The following is a 19792-nucleotide window of genomic DNA, read 5'->3' as shown; positions in this document are numbered from 1 at the left end:
TACTCTCTACCTCTACACTTCTACCTCTCTACCTCTCTCTACACGCACACATATGCACTACTACTCTCTACTACTCACTCTCTACTACTCTCTCTCTCTACTACTCACTCTCTACTGCTCTCTCGACTACTCTACTACTCTCTGTACTACTCTCTCTCTACTACTCTACTACTCTCTGCTACTATCTACTACTCTACTACTCTCTGCTACTCTCTCTACTACTCACTCTCTACTACTCTCTCTCTACTACTCTTTCTCTACTCACTCTCTACTACTCTCTACTACTCACTCTACTACTCTCTACCACTCACACTCTACTACTCACTCTCCACTACTCACTACTAACTCTACTACTCTCTACTACTCCCTGCTACTCACTCTCTACTACTCTCTCTCGACTACTCACTCTCTACTACTCTCTACTACTCTCTCTACTACTCACTCTCTACTACTCACTCTACTACTCTCTACCACTCACTCTCTACTACTCTACTACTCACTCTCTGCTACTCTCTACTACTCACTCTCTACTACTCTCTACTACTCACTCTCTACTACTCTCTACTACTCACGCTCTACTACTCACTCTCTACTACTCACTCTCTACTACTCTCTACTACTCTCTCTCTGCTACTCAATCTCTACTACTCAATCTCTACTACTCACTCTCTACTACTCGCTCTCTACTACTCTTTACTAATCACTCTCTACTACTCTCTACTACTCACTCTCTACTACTCACTCTCTACTACTCACTCTCTACTACTCTCTACTACTCACTCTACACTACTCCTCACTCTCTACTCTCTATTACTCATCCTCTACTCTCTACCTCTCTACCTCTCTCTCTACTCTACACTTCTACGTCTCTCTACACATATGCACATATATATCTGCATATGCATTTATATACATACATATATAAACATATATATAATCTGCGTATCTATATAAATACAAATATAAATGCATGCATACATATACATATATGCATGCAAATGCATGTTATGTAAATGAAAGTTTGAAAAACACTAATAAAAGCAAAGCTAAAAAGCTACCTAATTACAAACAAAATTGCTTTAGCTTAAACGAGGGCGAGATTTATTGCATTTTCAATGCTGGTTTACTTTGGTTCCATCAAGAAGGCATTCAGATGTGTCACACATTTGCCATAAATTCTGAATGGTAGCACTCTAGTTGCTCATTAGATCACTGTAGTAAAGCTACTGCTCACCAGGAAAGTCTGCTGCTGGACAGGTATTCAAAGTGCATGTTTCAGTCTGCATGTCAGAATTTTTTAATGAAATAGACGAGGATTTGAGAAGTCAAAATGTGCCCTAATTTTTCTTTCTGCAGCACTAATTATAATTTCTATGGCAAAATGAACCCCCTCATTTTGTTCATTTGCAAATTAAATGTTTTAAGTGTTACCACTTTATTCCAATCAAGATGGCTTCAGGTGTGCCATACTTTTGTCATAAGTAAGACTGTTAGCGCTCTAGTTGTTCTTTAGAACACTCTGGGACATTCTGTCTTTGGGCTACATGTGGGTGATATTTGTGCTACATTTGGGCTCTTTTGTCTCTGGTGGCCATCTTGGGAGACTTATGTGTTATGAAGTTTTCTAATTTCCTCATTTACTACACTCTCCTCAGTAGGAATACTTTCAGTTTTTTTATTTGATTCCATCAAGAAGGCATTCAGATGTGTCACACATTTACCAAAAATCCAGAATGCTAGCACTCTAGTACCTCATTAGATCATTGTAGTAAAGGTACCGCTCACCAGGGAAGTCTTCTGCTGGTATTGAAAGTGCATGTTTCAGTCTGCATGTCAGAATATTTTAATGAAATAGAAGAGGATTTGAGAAGTCACTCAAAATGTGCCCTAATTTTCCTTTCTGCAGCACTAATCATACATTATGTGGCAAAATGAACATCCTCATTTTGTTCCTTTTTAAATTAAATGTTTTAAGAGTTACCAATTTATTCCAATCAAGATGGCTTCAGGTGTGCGTTTATCATAAGTAGGACTGTTAGCACTCTAGTTGTTCTTTGGAACACTCTGGGAAGCTGCAGTAGAACACAAAGGAATCAACTGACAGTCTCTTCCCTTGTTGGATGTACATGTGTTACTGAGAATGTCAGACTTCATGCTCACATGACTGAGAAAGATAATGTGAATTTACAGAAAATATGCTCTCAGTTTAGCTTATAAATCACCTTCCAAACCTCTGTGGGAAAAGCATGAGAAAATAGTTTTCTCTCAAACTTGATTCACGATATCCCAGAAGAAGGCTTTTTCACATGGTAAAAATCACCTTAGAACATATCACAATTCATAAAATGAGTATGGTACCATCAACAAATGATTTATAATGTAACTAAAGTCTTAAAACCTTCTATTAACTGCAATGCTTTTTAATGAGGTGCTATCATGTATATTGGTCCCAAGATGGCTGCCAACACTTCTTGGATGAAGTGCTGACAGCCAATCAGATCTCACGATGAGATGTGTGGTTAGGCTCCGCCCAGATATATATGTGATTTTACTTTTGATATTCTCGGGAACTACTGAACGGATTTACACCATTTAAGCAAAAGGCACAAGTCTGAACTGAGGACTACCTTTCTGCCAAATTTGGTGTAATTACGTTCAGCAGTTCGGGCTGTAGCTGCGGCTAAAGGTCCTATGGGAAATTGAATGGGGAAAACATGTTTTGGGACCCCCCTTTTTTCTCGGCCCCCGCTACACGAATCATCCCGAGACTTTCAGGATAGGAGCGGACCGGAGCTGGCCAAAATTTTTGAAAATTTTGCGAAGATTCATCAATCGGCGCCAAAGTTATTGGGAATAGAATGTTGCGGATTTCCTATGGAAAATAGGTCCTAACTATAACTACCTACTGGCGACCGCCAGTAGGTTATATATATATATCCAAAACATTCGCTGTACAGCTTCACAAGGAGACAGCAACCACGGACACAAAATGACTTCTTAAGCAGTTGTTTTATTCGGCAACCATATGGCAACTCGACGCGTTTCGGGACCTCGTCCCTTGTTCCTTGTTCACGAGTGCCGTTTAGTGTCCTTGCATTTCCTTATAACACCACGTGATTATTTACTTATAAACAGTGAAAAAAGACTTTAACATCATATTTCGGAGCAGCTGCCAAAATGCAAACATTATCTTTTTGGATAAATTAACATCATCTCTACTCTTATATATTACATTAGAAAATACCAATTGCGGCAATTCTCAATCTAATTTACAGTGAAGACAGACTCAGTTCACCTGAGCCGTAGCCTTTCATTTAGAGCGATCGTGTATTGACAAAACATCTTTCGACAAAAATATGGTTTACTGCCCACTGCGAAGGTAACCAGAACGACATTGACATCCAAAAAATTGGGAGGAGAAGGAAAAATCTTATTGACTGTTGGCGCACTTCGAAAAATGCCTAAGGGAGGAACAATATGAAACGCTATAATTTTTCCATTTGGATTGTGATTGAAATTCATTTTCACGTAGTGCGTTTTCATACAGGGAAAAGTTACGAATATCAAACTGATGGGGCGATGCCATTGGCCCAGAGTTAACCAATCCTCTCCCTCCCAACATATAAAGCAACCAATGACGATCCAGGATGCAAAACAAAAGCACGGACATGTCAGTGCCATTTGTTTATGCAAAGCAAGCAGGAAGAAGGCTCATTGCCGAAACGCGTCCTTGTGGATTAACAATAACAGTTACCTGAGCGGACTCCATGAGTGCAGTGTTTCTTTGAAACAGGAGCGTTCATTTAAGCATGTACCCACCACCATGTTGTGCACCCGTCCTCAAGAGTGCAGTTGCGCCTATTGGTGGACCATGGAGCGAAGTGCATTTATAATATATATATTTATATATATAAATAAATAAAATAAGGTGTTTCAGTATTTAGAAACACTTTAGCCACCACAATCACCTCCTACTTTTCTGAGAATGTGGACACAGCCACCACACTTCTGATAGAATGGGAGGCCTTCAAAGTAGTGATTGGTAGCGTCTCAATGAGCGCTGTAGTGGGGGCCAGGTGGGAAGTCATTTGGGATATAACGGAGCTAGAGACAAAGTTGCAATCTCTAGAGGTAGCAGCTCAGAATCATGTATATAAGGCAGGGGAGATGAGAGAGACAGGTGTGAGATATGCAGAACTCTTGGGGTGCTTACAGCTGATCGACCTAAACGCCTATACCCAATGGGCACACTCTGAGGTGGACAGGTCGTGTACATTACTGGCTCATCTAATACAGCTCCAGCCTTCTCCCACACCTATACTATCAGTTAACACCCCTACACACAGGTTGGTGACTACGCAACTTGAAATCAATATGGTGTTCATGATTATTATACAGATCAATACACCACTTCACAACCATCCTCATCGGAGGCGATAGACACTTTCCTCATGGCGGTGACCCTTCCTGTGATCTCGGCAGCGGATGTTAAGGACCTGGCGTCCCCTAACAAAAAGACAGATTCATGGGGCCATCAATGAGCTAGCTCGCAACAAGGAGCCGGGCTCGGACGGGCTTCTTATAGAATTTTACTCTACCTTTACACCACAACTGACACCAAAACTGCAACAGCTATAAGTATCACCCCTGGAGGAGGGCTTCTTGCCCCCCCACAATCAGGGAAGCAATAGTAACCTCTTTACTAAACCAGATAAACCGTCCAATGAGTCATCCTCTTACAGGCATTTATCGATCCTAGATATGGAGTATAAGATACTCAGTAAAATGCTGGCCCGCCACCTTCTTCCCTTGCTCCCCAGGCTGATTCATACAGACCAATGTGGCTTTGTACCGCGTAACAGTGCTTCTTTAAATATACGCCGCCTATTTGCCTTAATTGACTCATCCAGTGACCATTTCCCAAAGGCTGGCTGTCTATCACTGGACATCCGGCAAGCATTCAACACCTTAGGGTGGGACTACATGCTCGCAACGCTACGACTATATGGAATCCATCCTGAATATTGGCAATGGGTCGAGTTGCTTTATACTCTGCCTACGGCTAGAGCCAAAACCAGCCAATATATTTCCCTATCATATCGGATATTCCGTGGGGCCCGTTAAGGCTGTCCCCTATTACCACTTTTGTTTGTATTAGCAATAGAGCCACTGGCTCATCATCTTCGCCAGGAAATGCCAGCAATCAGGATACCGATAGGTTGGGTTACACACTCGGTGTCCTTGTACGCCGATGACATGCTCTTTTATCTTAGAGATCTACGCCTGGACAGGCGCACACTATCCTCTCTGCTTACACAATTCGGTGACTTGTCAGGACTCCTGATCAATGCCTCCAAATCATGCGTGTACTCATTCTAAGTCTCTTACACAGTGCCTGTCTTGCAGTTTGGTAAGGTACAACTGAAAGTGGAGCCGGTCACCTTCAGATATTTTGGCATCCAGATTTACAAAGATACACAGGACATCCTTGAAGGGAACCTAGTACGCATGATTAACTCCTTGAAGGCCCAAGTGGCCTTTTGTGTTAAAGTACCATTATCCACAGCGGGTCGACTAGAGGTGGCCAAGATGGTAATGCTACCGAGATCGTTATACCATTTTGTAAATTTGCCAATAGTAATCCCTGCTTGGGTATTTAGGCTCCTGGACACTTTATTGATCGACTTGATTTGGAGAGGAGGTTGTTGTAGGATTAGCCTGTCTAAACTCCAATCACCAGCAACTAAAGGCGGTATGGGGGACCCAGGCTTTAAAACGTATTGTATAGTTGGATAACTCCAATGGTTGGCATATTGGTTGGCTAACCACAACCAGTTTGAGATTGGCTACGCACCCATACAACTCCTACAAGGGACACTTCAAGCCCTACTTTGCCCAGAATCCCCGAAACAACAGGCAAACTCATTGTTGCTTAGGAATGCTATGCACGACTGGAAAGTGGCCCTAAAATATACTAACACGCCCACCCCTTACGCACTGAATATTCCACTTAGTGGTCTACCAACACCAATGGGGACGCTGATGACCTGCAGGCTAGCCCCATCGGAGAGGGCGGAACTGGCGACAGTAGGATCCCTGTTTGCAGACAGCACCCTTATGCCACACGCAAAATTTGTGATCACCCACAGGGTACCCGACACATTTCTAACCCATGCTGGTATCCTCCTCTATGTCCATCAACACAGGGCAGGAGAGAACAAAGAACCCTGTGCACCTCTGAACTACTCCTCGCACTTCTCACAATGGGTCACGGGAGCTATCCGGTACACTTGCTATATGGGGGCCTATGGGAGCATCTTTCAAACTTGTTGCTCCCCTTAAAACAGAAATGAGAAAGTAACAGTGAAAACTGTGTCTGAAATGGGATGGGCCACTATTCTTGAATACCCGAAGCAGATTTCCCGTAATACCCGGTTCAAGTTCATAAAGCTCTCAGTACTATATAGAGCATACTTAACACCACACAAGGTACATGTAACTTACCCGTCGGCCTCTTCTGGGTGCCCATGTTGTCATACACCTAACGCAGACTTAATTCATACGGTCTGATCATGCCCATCTCTGTCCAGTTACTGGGGTAGGATTCAGAGGGTCTCTCACATCTGTCGGGGATAACCTCTTGGTTGTCTATGGAATCCTGTATCCTGGATTTGCCCCTCTCCCCAAAACAGCTAAAGTGATTAAACGCTTCGCCAACCTTTCCTTACTATTGGCAGAAAGAATGCTGACACAACGGTGGAAGTCACATAAGGCACCAAGAGAGGGGGCTTGCAGGGAGGAGGTTCTGCGCTGGGCTACTGCAGGAGGTACAGCTCTGACGCGAGAGGAGTATAGAGGGCTTCCTAAGAAACCAATTTCGATGGATTGGGCTCACCTTCTGAAGCAATTCTGGGCACACATATCTGATACCTAACAGGCATGGGGAACGTTTATTCTCCTCACCTAGCTGCCTGCACATTGGGCGCATACCCACACACTGCCATATCAAGGCACCTTACAAGCGCCCCATCGTGTACACCACAAAACCAAAATGGACCACTCAAACTAGTTTTGGGTGGGAAGCAGGGGTTGTTTAATCTTTTTGTCTGTGCCTGCTTTTCTCTTTTCAAAAATGTGTTCTAGAATATATTGATTGCCTACTGTCTTACCCTGCCAACTGATATGTCTTATCAAGAACGAGGTATAATTTACAAACATATCTGCAATGAATCGGTAATAGGAATAGAATAAGTGTGTGAAATACCTGTAAATTGAAAATCAATAAAGTACGTTTAAAAGAAAATCTAATCTATATAATGAGGTGCATAGATTATGAACACTTAAGGTCATGGATTATCGCTCGGCACACACACACAGATTTTGTGTCTCTATTGATCATGTCCCTTGCATGTGCTCAATTGTTTGACTTTCTGCTTTTCACTGCAATTAAATAACTTATGATTAGTAGGCATTTTTTTCCAAAAACTATTTACGTTTTGCTACCTGCGCCAATTTAACATTTCACTAATGTATTATGCCGTCCACTATGTAAGATCACACATTATGGGTGTTAGATAGGAAGCAGTGACATTGTTTTGAAGAACATTGCTTTGAATTGTATTGTCAGTTTCAGCACTGCAGGAAGTCCAATGTTTGTTTTTTCATGTGTGCCAAAGAGGAGGCATTAAAATAATATGGCACAATCTTCTCAGCTCGTAGATCATGTCTGAATTATAATACTTGCCAGTTATTTATTACATTTGTATGTTCTTATCTATTGCTGTCCTATAATTATTTGTTTCTCTACAACACGTTTGTCAAAATATTGAAGGTTTGCTTTGGAGTAACAGTGAAATCTTAGTGTATTGGCTATTGAGATCTATAGTCTTTCTGGACCTGGAGAATAGGGATGGCCAAATAAGCATTCCAGAAAGCATTCAATATGTGCCAAAAATATGTTTATTTTAGATGTGTGGTCTCTTATTCAGTTAGCAAAGGCCTGAGATTAGGGAGAACGCATTACAATGAGTATATTTGGGTGACTACATGCTCCATCCCTTTGGGCACTAGTTTTCTAGCTCTACACTTTCTTTCAACAATGAGTTGGATTCTGGTACTCAAGACCAATAGGTGTCTTAAAAGATTCATAATGCAGTTTTTGGTTAACTAAAAGGCCTAATAAAATGGTGTTCCCATAACATGAAGCAGTGTATTCACCTAACAATTCCTTCTGCTGCCATCCTATTTGTGAGCAAGCTCTATCAGCAGAAAGGATCAGTAGCTCACACGTTAAGTTCCTATCAACTAAAAGTGTGTGATGAAGTAGGTTTGCAAGAAAGATAAGTGTTACTTAAAAATAAGAACAAGCTACTTTGACATTCCTAAACCTCAGACATGAAAAATTAAGACAATGATAAACTGCTCCATTTAGTCCACCTTTTTACAAGTGCATTATTTTGTAGTGCACTTGTAATACCACAGGCGGGATATCCGTCACACTTATGACCGAGCACCCATGCACCCAACTCTAAATCAGGCCCTATGTTGTTAGATTTGGAGCAAGAAGTCACACATTCAAATCTAAACTTTACTCACTTTAAAAAACCAGGATATTCCACGCAAATTAATTAATCTCGCTGTCTCTCAGTTAATTCTTTTGTCACAGCCAATATGGTCTGGTGGCAGACATTAGGAATAATATACAAGTACACCTTTTTTGTGAAGTATGCCCAGATGACGCAACATCTGATGGATGAGAGCTTTGAGCTAGTGTCTCTTATATCTCAGATAGAGCTCCATCATTGAGGCATGGCGCCATACAGTAACAAATGTAAGTGTCATTTTACATTGACAATATCGGTTTGACCTCTTGTATAGTTTATGTCTCTGAAGAATCATTCAGCGTGTGCATGAGAAAGTCCTCTGCATGTTCAAAGTCCATCTGTACTCACCATGCTTTTTTTATTTACAGGTGTCTGTATGACCATTTCCCTGCTTTCCATCGTCTATGGTGCTATACGCTGCAACATCTTGGCAATTAAGATCAAATATGACGATTACGAGATTAGTGTGAGACCTGTGGCCTACCTGTGCGTATTCCTCTGGAGGAGCCTGGAAATCGCCACTAGAGTCACTGTCCTGGTCCTATTCAGCTCTGTCCTACAAATCTGGATCCTCCCAGTGGTGCTGGGGAACTTCTTTGTTTTCTTCTCTTACCCCTGGGTCCTCTACTGGCAGAGCAAGTCCCCTTTCCCTGAGAATTTAGAAAAGGCCCTGTCAAGGTTGGGCACTGGAATCGTTTTGTGTCTTTTGACATTCTTGTATGCAGGCATTAACATGTTCTGCTGGTCAGCTGTTCAGCTGAAACTAAATGATCCAGACTTGATTAACAAATCCCAGAACTGGTACAGAATGGCTGTGTATTACATGCTGCGGTTTATCGAGAACGCCTTTCTCCTGCTCTTGTGGTACATCTTTAAAACGGATGTCTACACATACGTATGTGCCCCTTTGCTGGTGCTCCAACTACTGATAGGTTACTGCTTTTCTGTTTTGTTCATGCTTGTGTTCTACCAGTTTTGCCATCCTTGCAAGAAGCTCTTTTCTTCCAGCATCTCAGAGGGCTTGCTTGCATGCTTCAAGTTCCTTTGTTTCATATGCAAGCCTCTAAATTCTTCCGACTCACTAGAAAAAGGGGACATAAAGTCCTTCAACGATGGTGATAATGTGCCAGCTGGTAGCAAAACCAATGAGTCCCAGAACGTGAATGCACAAGAAGAAGCGGCTGCCAATGCCTGAAGCGAGAAACAGGCTTGTTCGCACATTGCAGATGGCATTGCAGCCATTAAGTATTAAAACACAGAGGTTATCTGTGTTCTGTGCTGTCTGGGCACTGTTGTTGCCCACTCAACAGCACCTGTTTAGAGGATGCCATTTTGCCAGACAAAGTAAAGCGAACGCTGTGGTAACGATTACATAGATCTTATACAAAGATGGTGGCAGCCTCTCCACAGTCCTTATGTCGGTACATTTTATGTTTTGCATTTTTGGGACAGGTTTGCCCCACAAAGCAGGGTTCTGGTTTGTCATATAAGACAGATATCCTTTTTGTGGCAGGTGATGTCATTTCAGTAGTATTTTGTCTTAGTAATGGCAATGAAGGTTGGAGAACAAATGACAAATTCACTTTTCACGAAAGTCAATCAGACTCCGTGTCTGTAGTGTTGGGAGTCACAATATCAAAGTTTTAACATTAACCTGCACTCCTATTGACTCCACAATACCGACCACCAAGATATTGCCAAGGTAAGTAGTTAGAATAGCAATTCTTCCCTTCCCTATATATGCTTACCATCACCATATAGAGGTATTTTATACTGCGGAGTGGATAGGTGTGCAGGTCAAAATTGTTGGCCATGATATTGTGGCGTGACGCCCATTTATACCACTTGACGAGTACTAAGTACTTCTACAAGCTATTCCTATTACTCTGTAAATATAATGTGAATACTGTTGAACCACAGTGCCTGAGGGGCAATTGGTTAGGCAAAATTGTGTAAATAAAAGTTTTGTTGGCAGCACAACATAATGATGTTAAATATTGTGGCCAACGTAGATATCTTGTTCAGTGCTGTGTACTGTGCACTGTCTGCACCCTAGTCAAATAAATTATAGGGAATATTACGTGTGGAGGAAAATGTTGTACTGCATTCTTCAGTAGTTTGGCCTGTAACTTGCAATTGTTTCTTGTACTTAGCATCTTATGGAACTAATACATGCTAGGCTTGAGAAAGTGCTTAGCTATATTTCCTGTTCTGGCCACCATTGTTTTTCGAAGGAGTGCCAATCAGTTCCAGTGGGACCCTACATGTATTACATAGCTAGTATCTTCAGGCAACATTTTTTAATTAATAATTTCCAGAATATGATCAGTTATATGGTAGTGATCAATAGGCACATTATTAAAACTCCGCAAACTCATTGAAAACTTTTCCATGACAATAAACATTACTCCCTGTCTGAAAGTACCTTGTCCAAAGAACTTCCTATCTAAAATACCCGGATTACACTTTACCCACAACAGCCCTTCGAAATTTTTCCAGAGCCCTTCAATGTCTTGCCCCTCTAAGACCTGGTACAATCTATCCTAAAAATAAATGGATGGCACCTGTGATTACCAACTCTAATCAGAGCTTCTTTAATACGGAAATACGCACAAGGTAGAAAACATATGCTAAGGCTGCAAATGGAACCCATTGACTCATTTCTTTTTAAGTTTTAAAAGTAAAGTTTATTAAGTATGAAAAGGGAAATACCAAAATCACAGGTTAACCTTATAATATAATAACAAAGTACTGAAAACATTTGAATATTAATAAGATAGAACAGGAAAATATTTGCAATTATATGTAGAAACCAGGATAAGGGTGGAGGGAAAAAGAAAATAGAAAGACGCAAAAATAAAAGCACTTCTCATGTAATGAAATTAGCATAATTTTAAACAGTATAGAATTAGAAAAATTATAGAGTAAATATCAGGGAAACAAAAAAGGATAACATATTACTACTAGAATGGAAGCTCTAATAAGAAAAACAATATATTCATGGAAGTTTAGATACTTCATCAGTTAAGGGCTGATGTATGAAAGTCTTTAAAGCTGAGGAATCTAGAAAAATGGTTACTGGAGACCAAAGAGAATTTCGTTCAATAGTCAGATACATTGGGACATTATAAGCTCTATCTAGCTTATGATTATAACAAACACCATACCACCATGCTTGAAATGAGCTATGCAGAGCATTCTTCCAATTGTTAGTAATCTGTTGAAATGTGACAGCAATTATTAAGTCTACAATTTGTATTTTAGAAGTACAACAATGCCATGGAAGAATGGTATATGTGTATGAAAAATAGAGTGCATATTTTTCCATACTTGTAACCAAAATTGATAGGTGCTGGGACATTCAAATAAAATATGTTTAATATCAGATATTGATGCATAACAGAACCAACAAGATGGAGTGGCGCCATAAAATTTGTGTAAAGACGCAGGAGTGATTATTAGACGGTTATAAATAAAAACAGAGTGTTTCAGTTGTGTTGGCAGCACGTCACGATATTGCAAATTTTAAGCCATAATTTGTTCTACAAGGGAATGGGAAAGGAGGTGTGAAGATCTGCTTCCCACTGTAACTCTAGGTTTGGTTGATCAACAGGGGGAGAGTTATGGTGGGTATATATGAGAAGTGGTAGGGGCAGTTAGCCATTATGTTGGTATAGGTGAAATAGAAAGAGGGAAAATGGGTAACGAAGAAAGTGAAAGGTATGTGGTAGAAATAAAAGGGATCAGTGACTGAAATTTGTGTTGATATGAAAGAGGGAAGTGAAAGATGGATTGAACATGAGAAAAAGAGATAGGTGAGGAGTTATGTATCAATTTATGAATCCATAATAGACCTTTTTCTCTCCAGGCTTTCCAAAAGATAGTTTTATTATAAATTTTAATGAATGAATTATACCAGATCGAGGATTGAAGGAATTGATCTAGCGGCAAAAGGGATGAAATATAAAATGGACGTATTATTTTGCAAGCATTTTTGAGAATAGGAAGAGACATGGAAGAAGGGCGTTGAGTAAAGGACAAACATTCTGCAAAGGAGAAAGGTTGAATAAAAGATAACTCCAATTCTGACCATAAGGGAGATGGAAGTGTGGTTAGACCATCTTGAAAATGTATTGACTGTTTTAAAAAGAACGCATTTTGATAAGATTAAAAATTAGGAAAATTAACTCCCCCTTGCTGCTTTTGCCTTTGTAATTTGGACAAAGATATACATTGTTTTTTATTATACCATAAGAATGCAGTAAGAATAGATTTTATTGTTTAAGTAGAGGCGGGAAGCTTAATTGGAATTGGCGAAAGACAGAAAAGAATAATGGAGACTAACATCATCTTAATAGAATCTAACCTACCCCATCAGGACAGACATAGCGGATTCCATCGTGAAGTACGATTAGATAAAGTAAACAGTAAAGTAGTAGTGTTGCGTGATATATTTAATTTTTGTTGGGTCCCAAAGAAATCCTGAAGGGAGGATATTGTTGTTATGAAGAAGGATTTCACATTTGTCAGAATTAAGTTTATAACTTGAATGTTTGGCAAAAGTGGAAACTGCATTTAAAAAGGGTTGCAAAGAAGAATCATGAGAGGCCATATATAAGAAAATATCATTTAATTTGTTTACCTCCTTATTTGAATCCTTGTCTGGCACTATTTTGTCAAATTTTAGAGAGAAAAGGTTCAAGAGCTAGAATAAAAAGAAGAGGCGATAAGGGACAGCCTTAATATACACCTCTGTGTAAAAGAAAAGGAGAGATTAGGCCACTGACAAATATAGATGTGGAAGGGGAATAATATAAAAGAGAAACTAAGTTAATGAACTTTTCCCCAATACCAAACCATGAAAGTAGAGAATAAAAATTTCCAGTGTATACGATCAAAAGCTTTCTCAGCATCCAAGGAAATGGCTTCTAAAGAATGTTTATAAGCTTTACATTTACTTAGATATCTAAGAAAAGCTTGGTATTATCAGAGAGTTGTCTACATTTAACGAAACCAGCTTGTTCACGACCAATTAAAGTGGGGAAGAGAGGATCAAGGTATTATTCCAGAATATTAGCAAATATCTCAATCAAAATTAACAAAGGAAATAGGTCTATAATTTTTGTATAACTTATGATTTTTATTATCTTTTGGTATAAGGCATATTTAGGCTTCTTGACATTTCCCAGCTGCTGAATTGGAAGAAGTAAAGTAAGTAAATAATCAATGTAATTTAGGGATCAATTGTTTAGAGAAATGAAGGTAGAATTCAATAGGAAAATCATCAGGCCCAGGAGCATGACCTTTTTTAATAAAGTTAATGGCAGTAGAAATATCATAAGTTGTGATATCAGAATCAAGGGAAGAAAAAATAGTAGTTAATTCGAATTCCTTATGGATAGAAAAATATATGAGTTTATATCAGATTGTTGAGGATCTAATTCTGGCGTGTAAAGATTATTTTATAGAATTTTGTAAATTCATTGAGGATATAATGGTCTCTAAAAAGGGACATTGAATCATCTCTTAAAAGAGTTTCTATTTTAGTTTGCTCTTTTTTAATTTTAAGATAATTTACTAAGAGTTTACCTGCTTTATTATGACCACCATAGAATCTGAATCTGGATTTGAGGAGATAAGAATTAGCCTCTTCCATGAAGAGATTATTAGAATTAAATGTAGCCTTTATTAAATTATCTAAACAAGACTTAGATTTGGTACCAAGTAGGATTGTTCTAAGGATTAAATATTTTTCATTAAATCCAGTGGTTTTAAAAAAATTTATTTTCTTTTTAGTGGAAACATAAGTGATGATAAACTCTCTAGAAGCAGCTTTGAATGTATCCCAAATAATTGGAAATGATAAGTCAGGAGATTCTTTCAGTAAAAAATATATGTTATAAAAGTATCAAAACGTTGTGTGAAAGAGGTATATAATAAAAGAGAAGTATTGAAGAGCCAACGTCTAACTTTGGGGGCTAAGGGGAAGGAGGTCTAGATCCAGAAATACAGGTGCATGATCAGAACTTAAAATAGTGCCTATATCAGCTCGTAAGATATGTTGAGATAAGGGTTTAGAAACAAAAAAGCAAACAATCCTAGATTGAGAGAAATGTACTGAGGAGAAAAAAGAATATTCTTGTAAACAGGAGTTGCAAATTCTCCAGGAATTAATAACGGATCTTTGTTAAATGGCTGTGGGGAATTGTTTGTGACTATAGGAAGGGACAAAAGAAGACTTGGAGGAGCGATTTTAAAAGGATCCAATTACCAGATTGCAATCCCCACCAAACACTAAATAGCCATCAGGAATAGACATCAGTTTGGGTGTAATTGAGGGCCAAAATGTTTTATCAGGATGTGTATGTGCATAAATTTCAAAAACAGATATTGGTATTTTATTTACTTATAATCTTATGAGAAGCCACCGACGACCTTGATCTGATTCTGATAACAAGGTAACATCCAAAGATGTTTTATACAGAATAACAACTCCATTGCGTGTTCCATTACCTGGTGAGGAAAATGCATACTCCACCCAATGTCTAACAAGTTTTTTGGTCTCCAATTCAGGAACATAAGTTTCCTGCAACAAAGCAGTATCAGCATTTAATTTGGCCAAATAGGTATGGACTCTTTGTCATTTAATAGATGAACCTAACCCCTCTACATTCCAAGTAATAATGCGTAAATTCATGAAGAATTTCAGTGAAATTAGTGTACTCTATAAATGATGAACAATTACTTAAATTGTTTATTCGAGTAAAAAAATTAACCATGCATTTCTTAGCAGAGAGAGAAATATAACAGGAAAACAAATGTTGAAAGATAAGGAGAAAAATGAAGAATATGATTTATAGAAGGGAGAAAACATAGGAGAGAGTACGAAAATAGAAGGAAAGAAGGAAATGCAGATAGAGAAAATAAAACATGAAAAGGATAAAAGAAATGAGGATGTTGATAGAAACAAAATAAGGCAAAAACATACCAAATACCAGGACAAAATAATTGGGAGTGGTGCGCCCACAAAAGGGGAGATGACAACAGCCGGGTTCCAGAGGCAGCGGGAGGGAAGATATCCAGACCATAGATATGTGTAAAAAATAGGAAGTTTTGCTGTACACAACACAAAAAGAGAGTCCCTAAAATGTGAAGAAAAAGATGTACATTATCTTATACAAAGATATACCTTTAAAAGACTAATAAAACATGAAGGTAAATAGTAGGTTAGCCTAGACAATGAAAAATACAGCAACAATAATCTGAAACATAAAAAGAAAGGTATATGAAGCATTCAAGTGAAAATATATTTAGAAGCATGGAGGGATCTTCGTACGTTGTCTTCTTGTCATTGTAAGTTACTTTAAAGAAGCATGGATGGAAAAGACCAAATCTGGCTCCACGGGAATTTATCTCCAGTCGCATGCCTAGACATTTCTTCCATCTGTCTGCTGCAGCTTTAGCCAGATCTTGAACAAAATATAATGGGTTTCCTGACCAAGTAATACGTCCTCTGGTTTTTACTTCTTTGATGACTGTAAGAAGATCCTGATATTCCAGAAAAAATATTATGACACCCGAGGTTTTTGTGATGAGGAGGCATGTTGAGATCGATGACCAAGCCTATGAGCAAGTTGTATGTAAACTTTAGAAAATTCAGGCATGTCCAAAACTTTCGTGAGGAAATTTTGGAAAAAGGAAATAGGTTGAGAACCCTCCGTTTCCTTCACAAGACCGTAAACGCAAAGGTTGTTGCCTCGATTTCGATTTTCTAAACCTTCAGTAACTTTCTTAAGATATGACACTCGCCCTTTGAGGTGCATTACATCTTGAGCATTATCCTGAATAGAAAGCATCTGATCTTCTCTGTTCGCAAATCTATTTTTCATCAGAGACCATTTGTTGTCCAGTTGCTGTAACTTTGTATTAGTTTCCTCCATATAGTTTTTCAAGGTGCGGATCTCATCTAGAAGGAGCTCCAACGAGTTAGAGGAAATAGGTTTAAAACATGTGATGGAAGATCTTTTTTTGGCCTTTTGTTTGCTGTTAGTGGAGCTGTGGTTGGTATTTTCGAGGCCTGCTTAGAAGAAATTGTAGAGGTGCAGGAGGAGGATGAATGAGAATCGTTAGATACCATATCAGGGTGTTCCATATTGGATTCCAGTAAAGAAAAATAGTTTTTAGGATGCACTGTACACTGAGAGTGAGCCATGGCAGGGTGTGTAATTTTAAATTACTAGCTTCCCCCCCCTGCATACATATAAATGGTCAAATAAAGGGAAGTGGTATAGGGTATTAACTCTTAATGGGCTGCAGTGAAAATGTAGTTAAAACAGTCTCACATGGCAGTCTATTGCAATGCTTAAGAAAATAGAAATGCGGACTTAAATAGATAAATTGTTAAAAAAATTAAACTTCCCATGACTGTCTATTGCAGTGCTTCAGAAAATATAAATACTGACTTGAATAGATAAATTGTTGAAAATGAAACTTCCCACAGCAGTCTATGGCAGTGCTTCAGAAGTTAACTTGAAGAGATAAATTGTTGAAAATGAAACTTCCCAGCACACAGAACACCAGAGAGATTTATGAGGGTTGCAGGGTCAAAAGGTTATGCCATTAGTACCAAAGCTGTGTGCTCAATTTAATAAACACCTCATGTGAGGAGATAAGATGGACCAGTAAACATTCCTCTCAGTAAAGATGATAAAGCGCTCATTAAGCTGTCACCTGTGAATGTGGTTCTGGTCTGAAAGTATTCTGCTTCATGTGGAAATTAAAAGTAGCAGTCTTGTGACAAAGTGTTAGTATGTGATGAAAAATACCTCACAGTTGTGACAGAGCTCTGCCGCTATCTTCCATGGGTGCTGAGCCACACCGGAACCCCTTGATTCCTAACTATCAGTATTCGTGCTGTGAGGTAGCACACTCTCAGGTCTGTTGACACAAGGTGCTGTATGATAGCATGGGAGTTCCTTAGGGGGTCAAACCTTTGACTGTTTCCATGTCCTTCCATCCGGCCACCACTTTTGCGTCATTTCCTTTTCATCGAATGAAGAAACAGCAGTGTTTGTGGGCATAGTTTTCAATTTAGTGGCCATACTTGGTAAGAGTCTGTCACACATTGAAACTAATGTATACTAATTCAATAAGATCACAGTAAAAAATATGGCAAGATGTAAAATCTCAAATTAAATTACATTTCTTTCCTGCAACAAGAGTCTGTTCAGTTTTTTTCTATCTTTCCTTTCGCCTCTGCCTGTTTTTTGGTTGTGTTTTGTGTGTTGTGTTTTTCCTGTGTTGGTTGCATGCGATACCTCTCACTGAACCACCAGTGAATCCCCTCTGCAAACCTTTCTGTCACTATGTCTAACTGCCAGTGCTTACTTAAATTGTTTAAAAAAAATAAAGACTGAGTGTGTGTGTGTGTGTGTGTGTGTGTGTGTGTGTGTGTGTGTGTGTGTGTGTGTGTGTGTGAGAGAGAGAGAGAGAGAGAGAGAGAGAGAGAGAGAGAGAGAGAGAGAGAGAGAGAGAGAGAGAGAGAGAGAGAGAGAGAGAGAGAGAGAGAGAGAGAGAGAGAGAGAGAGAGAGAGAGAGAGAGAGAGAGAGAGAGAGAGAGAGAGAGAGAGAGAGTGTGTGTGTGTGTCTGTCTTTAGGAACATCTGTCAATTTTTACAACTTTTTAAAAAAAATTGCCTTGTGTGGACCTGTGATTCATAATGTCTGTAGACAGGAGGCGGTACTGCAGTCTTAAACACACTTTGCATTTGAACACACTTTGTTCACCAGGAACACAAGTTAGCAGCAGAAAGCACAGATATTTCAAAGGAAAAGCTGCAAAACCCTGTGTTTAAAAATATTTTTCATGCAAAGTAACATTTTCCCCATTTAATAAAGTAAAACTTTATTTACATGAAAATGTTACATTCAGAATATTTGAGTTTAAAAATTGTTAGTGGTTTTATAAACATTGCTAAAATCTATTTGGGGAAGTTTTGAATCCCAGATTACGTCACTATTGCCGTTTGATCCTTATCTGCAATTAAAGAATGATGGTGCATTAAACATGATACAATATAAACTGATCTGATCGTTTTTTACAAATTTGATTACATATTAATATGCACTTTGGAATACGTTCTTAAGATGATGGCTAGATGAGTGAGTGCCTAGAGTTGCATTGTGCTAACAGCTATGCTCTCTTAAATGCCAAACTGCAGTAATGTCATGCCCACAGCAAGGGTAAGTTTAATTTTAACAGAAAAAGCATGTTCTTAGAACATTAGTGACATTCTTAGAAAATATATTCAAATATTGTCATAAGATGACATTACATTTAAATCCTTTGTATTACTTAATTTTCAAAATGTTCCCAATGCTTTACAAATTAAAGCAGCCTCATTCCCATAGATGGGTGAAGAACAGTCATATAACAAGCATTGGCAAAGCCAACAGGTGTCACCTATGAGACAGCTACTGGCTTTGACAGAGTTTTTTTGCCCTGTTGTACAGCAGCGTTCCTGCTCTGCCGCATGGATGAAATTGAAATTTAAAGTTTTAAAAAGCACTATGATGCAGCCTGAACAGACCACATCATGACACTTATTTTTATTGCTGGCAGGAGGGTGGGGGAGTGTGAGGGGTCAACACTATCAACGGAGGGGGTGGGGAAAAGAAAAATCACTGATGCTGCCACTACTGATCACAGTATATAAAGAAGTTGTCAGTGCCTCCTTGGCCTTATTCAATTATAAAATGCAGACTCTGATATATATCAACATTAGTGAAGTAGGTGTAGAGGCACAGGGTCCTGGTTCACCCTAATTAGTGGCTATGTTTTAAAAGACGAAAAAGGGGAGGTGAATAGGAGACCAAATCCCTATCTTGCATTAGGGCTCAAAGTGCCCTTACTACAGCATTGGCACCCACACTTATTACAGTTTGGACTTAGTGCTTCAGCTAAGGTGCAAAGTTCTGCTGTAAAATGGGCCACCTCATGTTGGTGTCCACTTCAATTTGCCCTTCCTGTGTATTTAAATATAGTTTGCTTTCCAAGATCATACCAGTTTAACTGCAACATACTGCAGTAGCATAGGCTGTGCTCAACCACCTGCCTTATGGGTGAGAAGGTCTTCAAGCCGGAAGTGTGGAAAGGATGTGGTGTTATGCTAGAGCTGCAAACTTGTAAC

At 39.1% G+C, this 19792-nt stretch overlaps 1 protein-coding gene across 1 annotated transcript in view; it reads left to right on the top strand.

Annotated features, from left to right (window-relative positions):
- XK (X-linked Kx blood group antigen, Kell and VPS13A binding protein) overlaps positions 1 to 17771 on the top strand; it is a 123427-nt gene extending 105656 nt beyond the window's left edge. The window contains exon 3 of the mRNA XM_085622573.1: positions 8972 to 17771. Coding sequence (XP_085478699.1) covers positions 8972 to 9798 — 827 coding nt within the window. The 3' untranslated portion in view covers positions 9799 to 17771. The remainder of the gene's footprint in view (positions 1 to 8971) is intronic.
- Positions 17772 to 19792: the final 2021 nt, after the last annotated feature.

The sequence above is a fragment of the Triturus cristatus genome, chromosome 8 (assembly GCF_964204655.1).
Source record: "Triturus cristatus chromosome 8, aTriCri1.1, whole genome shotgun sequence".
In the NCBI taxonomy this organism is placed as follows: Eukaryota; Metazoa; Chordata; class Amphibia; order Caudata; family Salamandridae; genus Triturus; species Triturus cristatus.
This window is presented reverse-complemented; position numbering and strand designations above follow the sequence as displayed.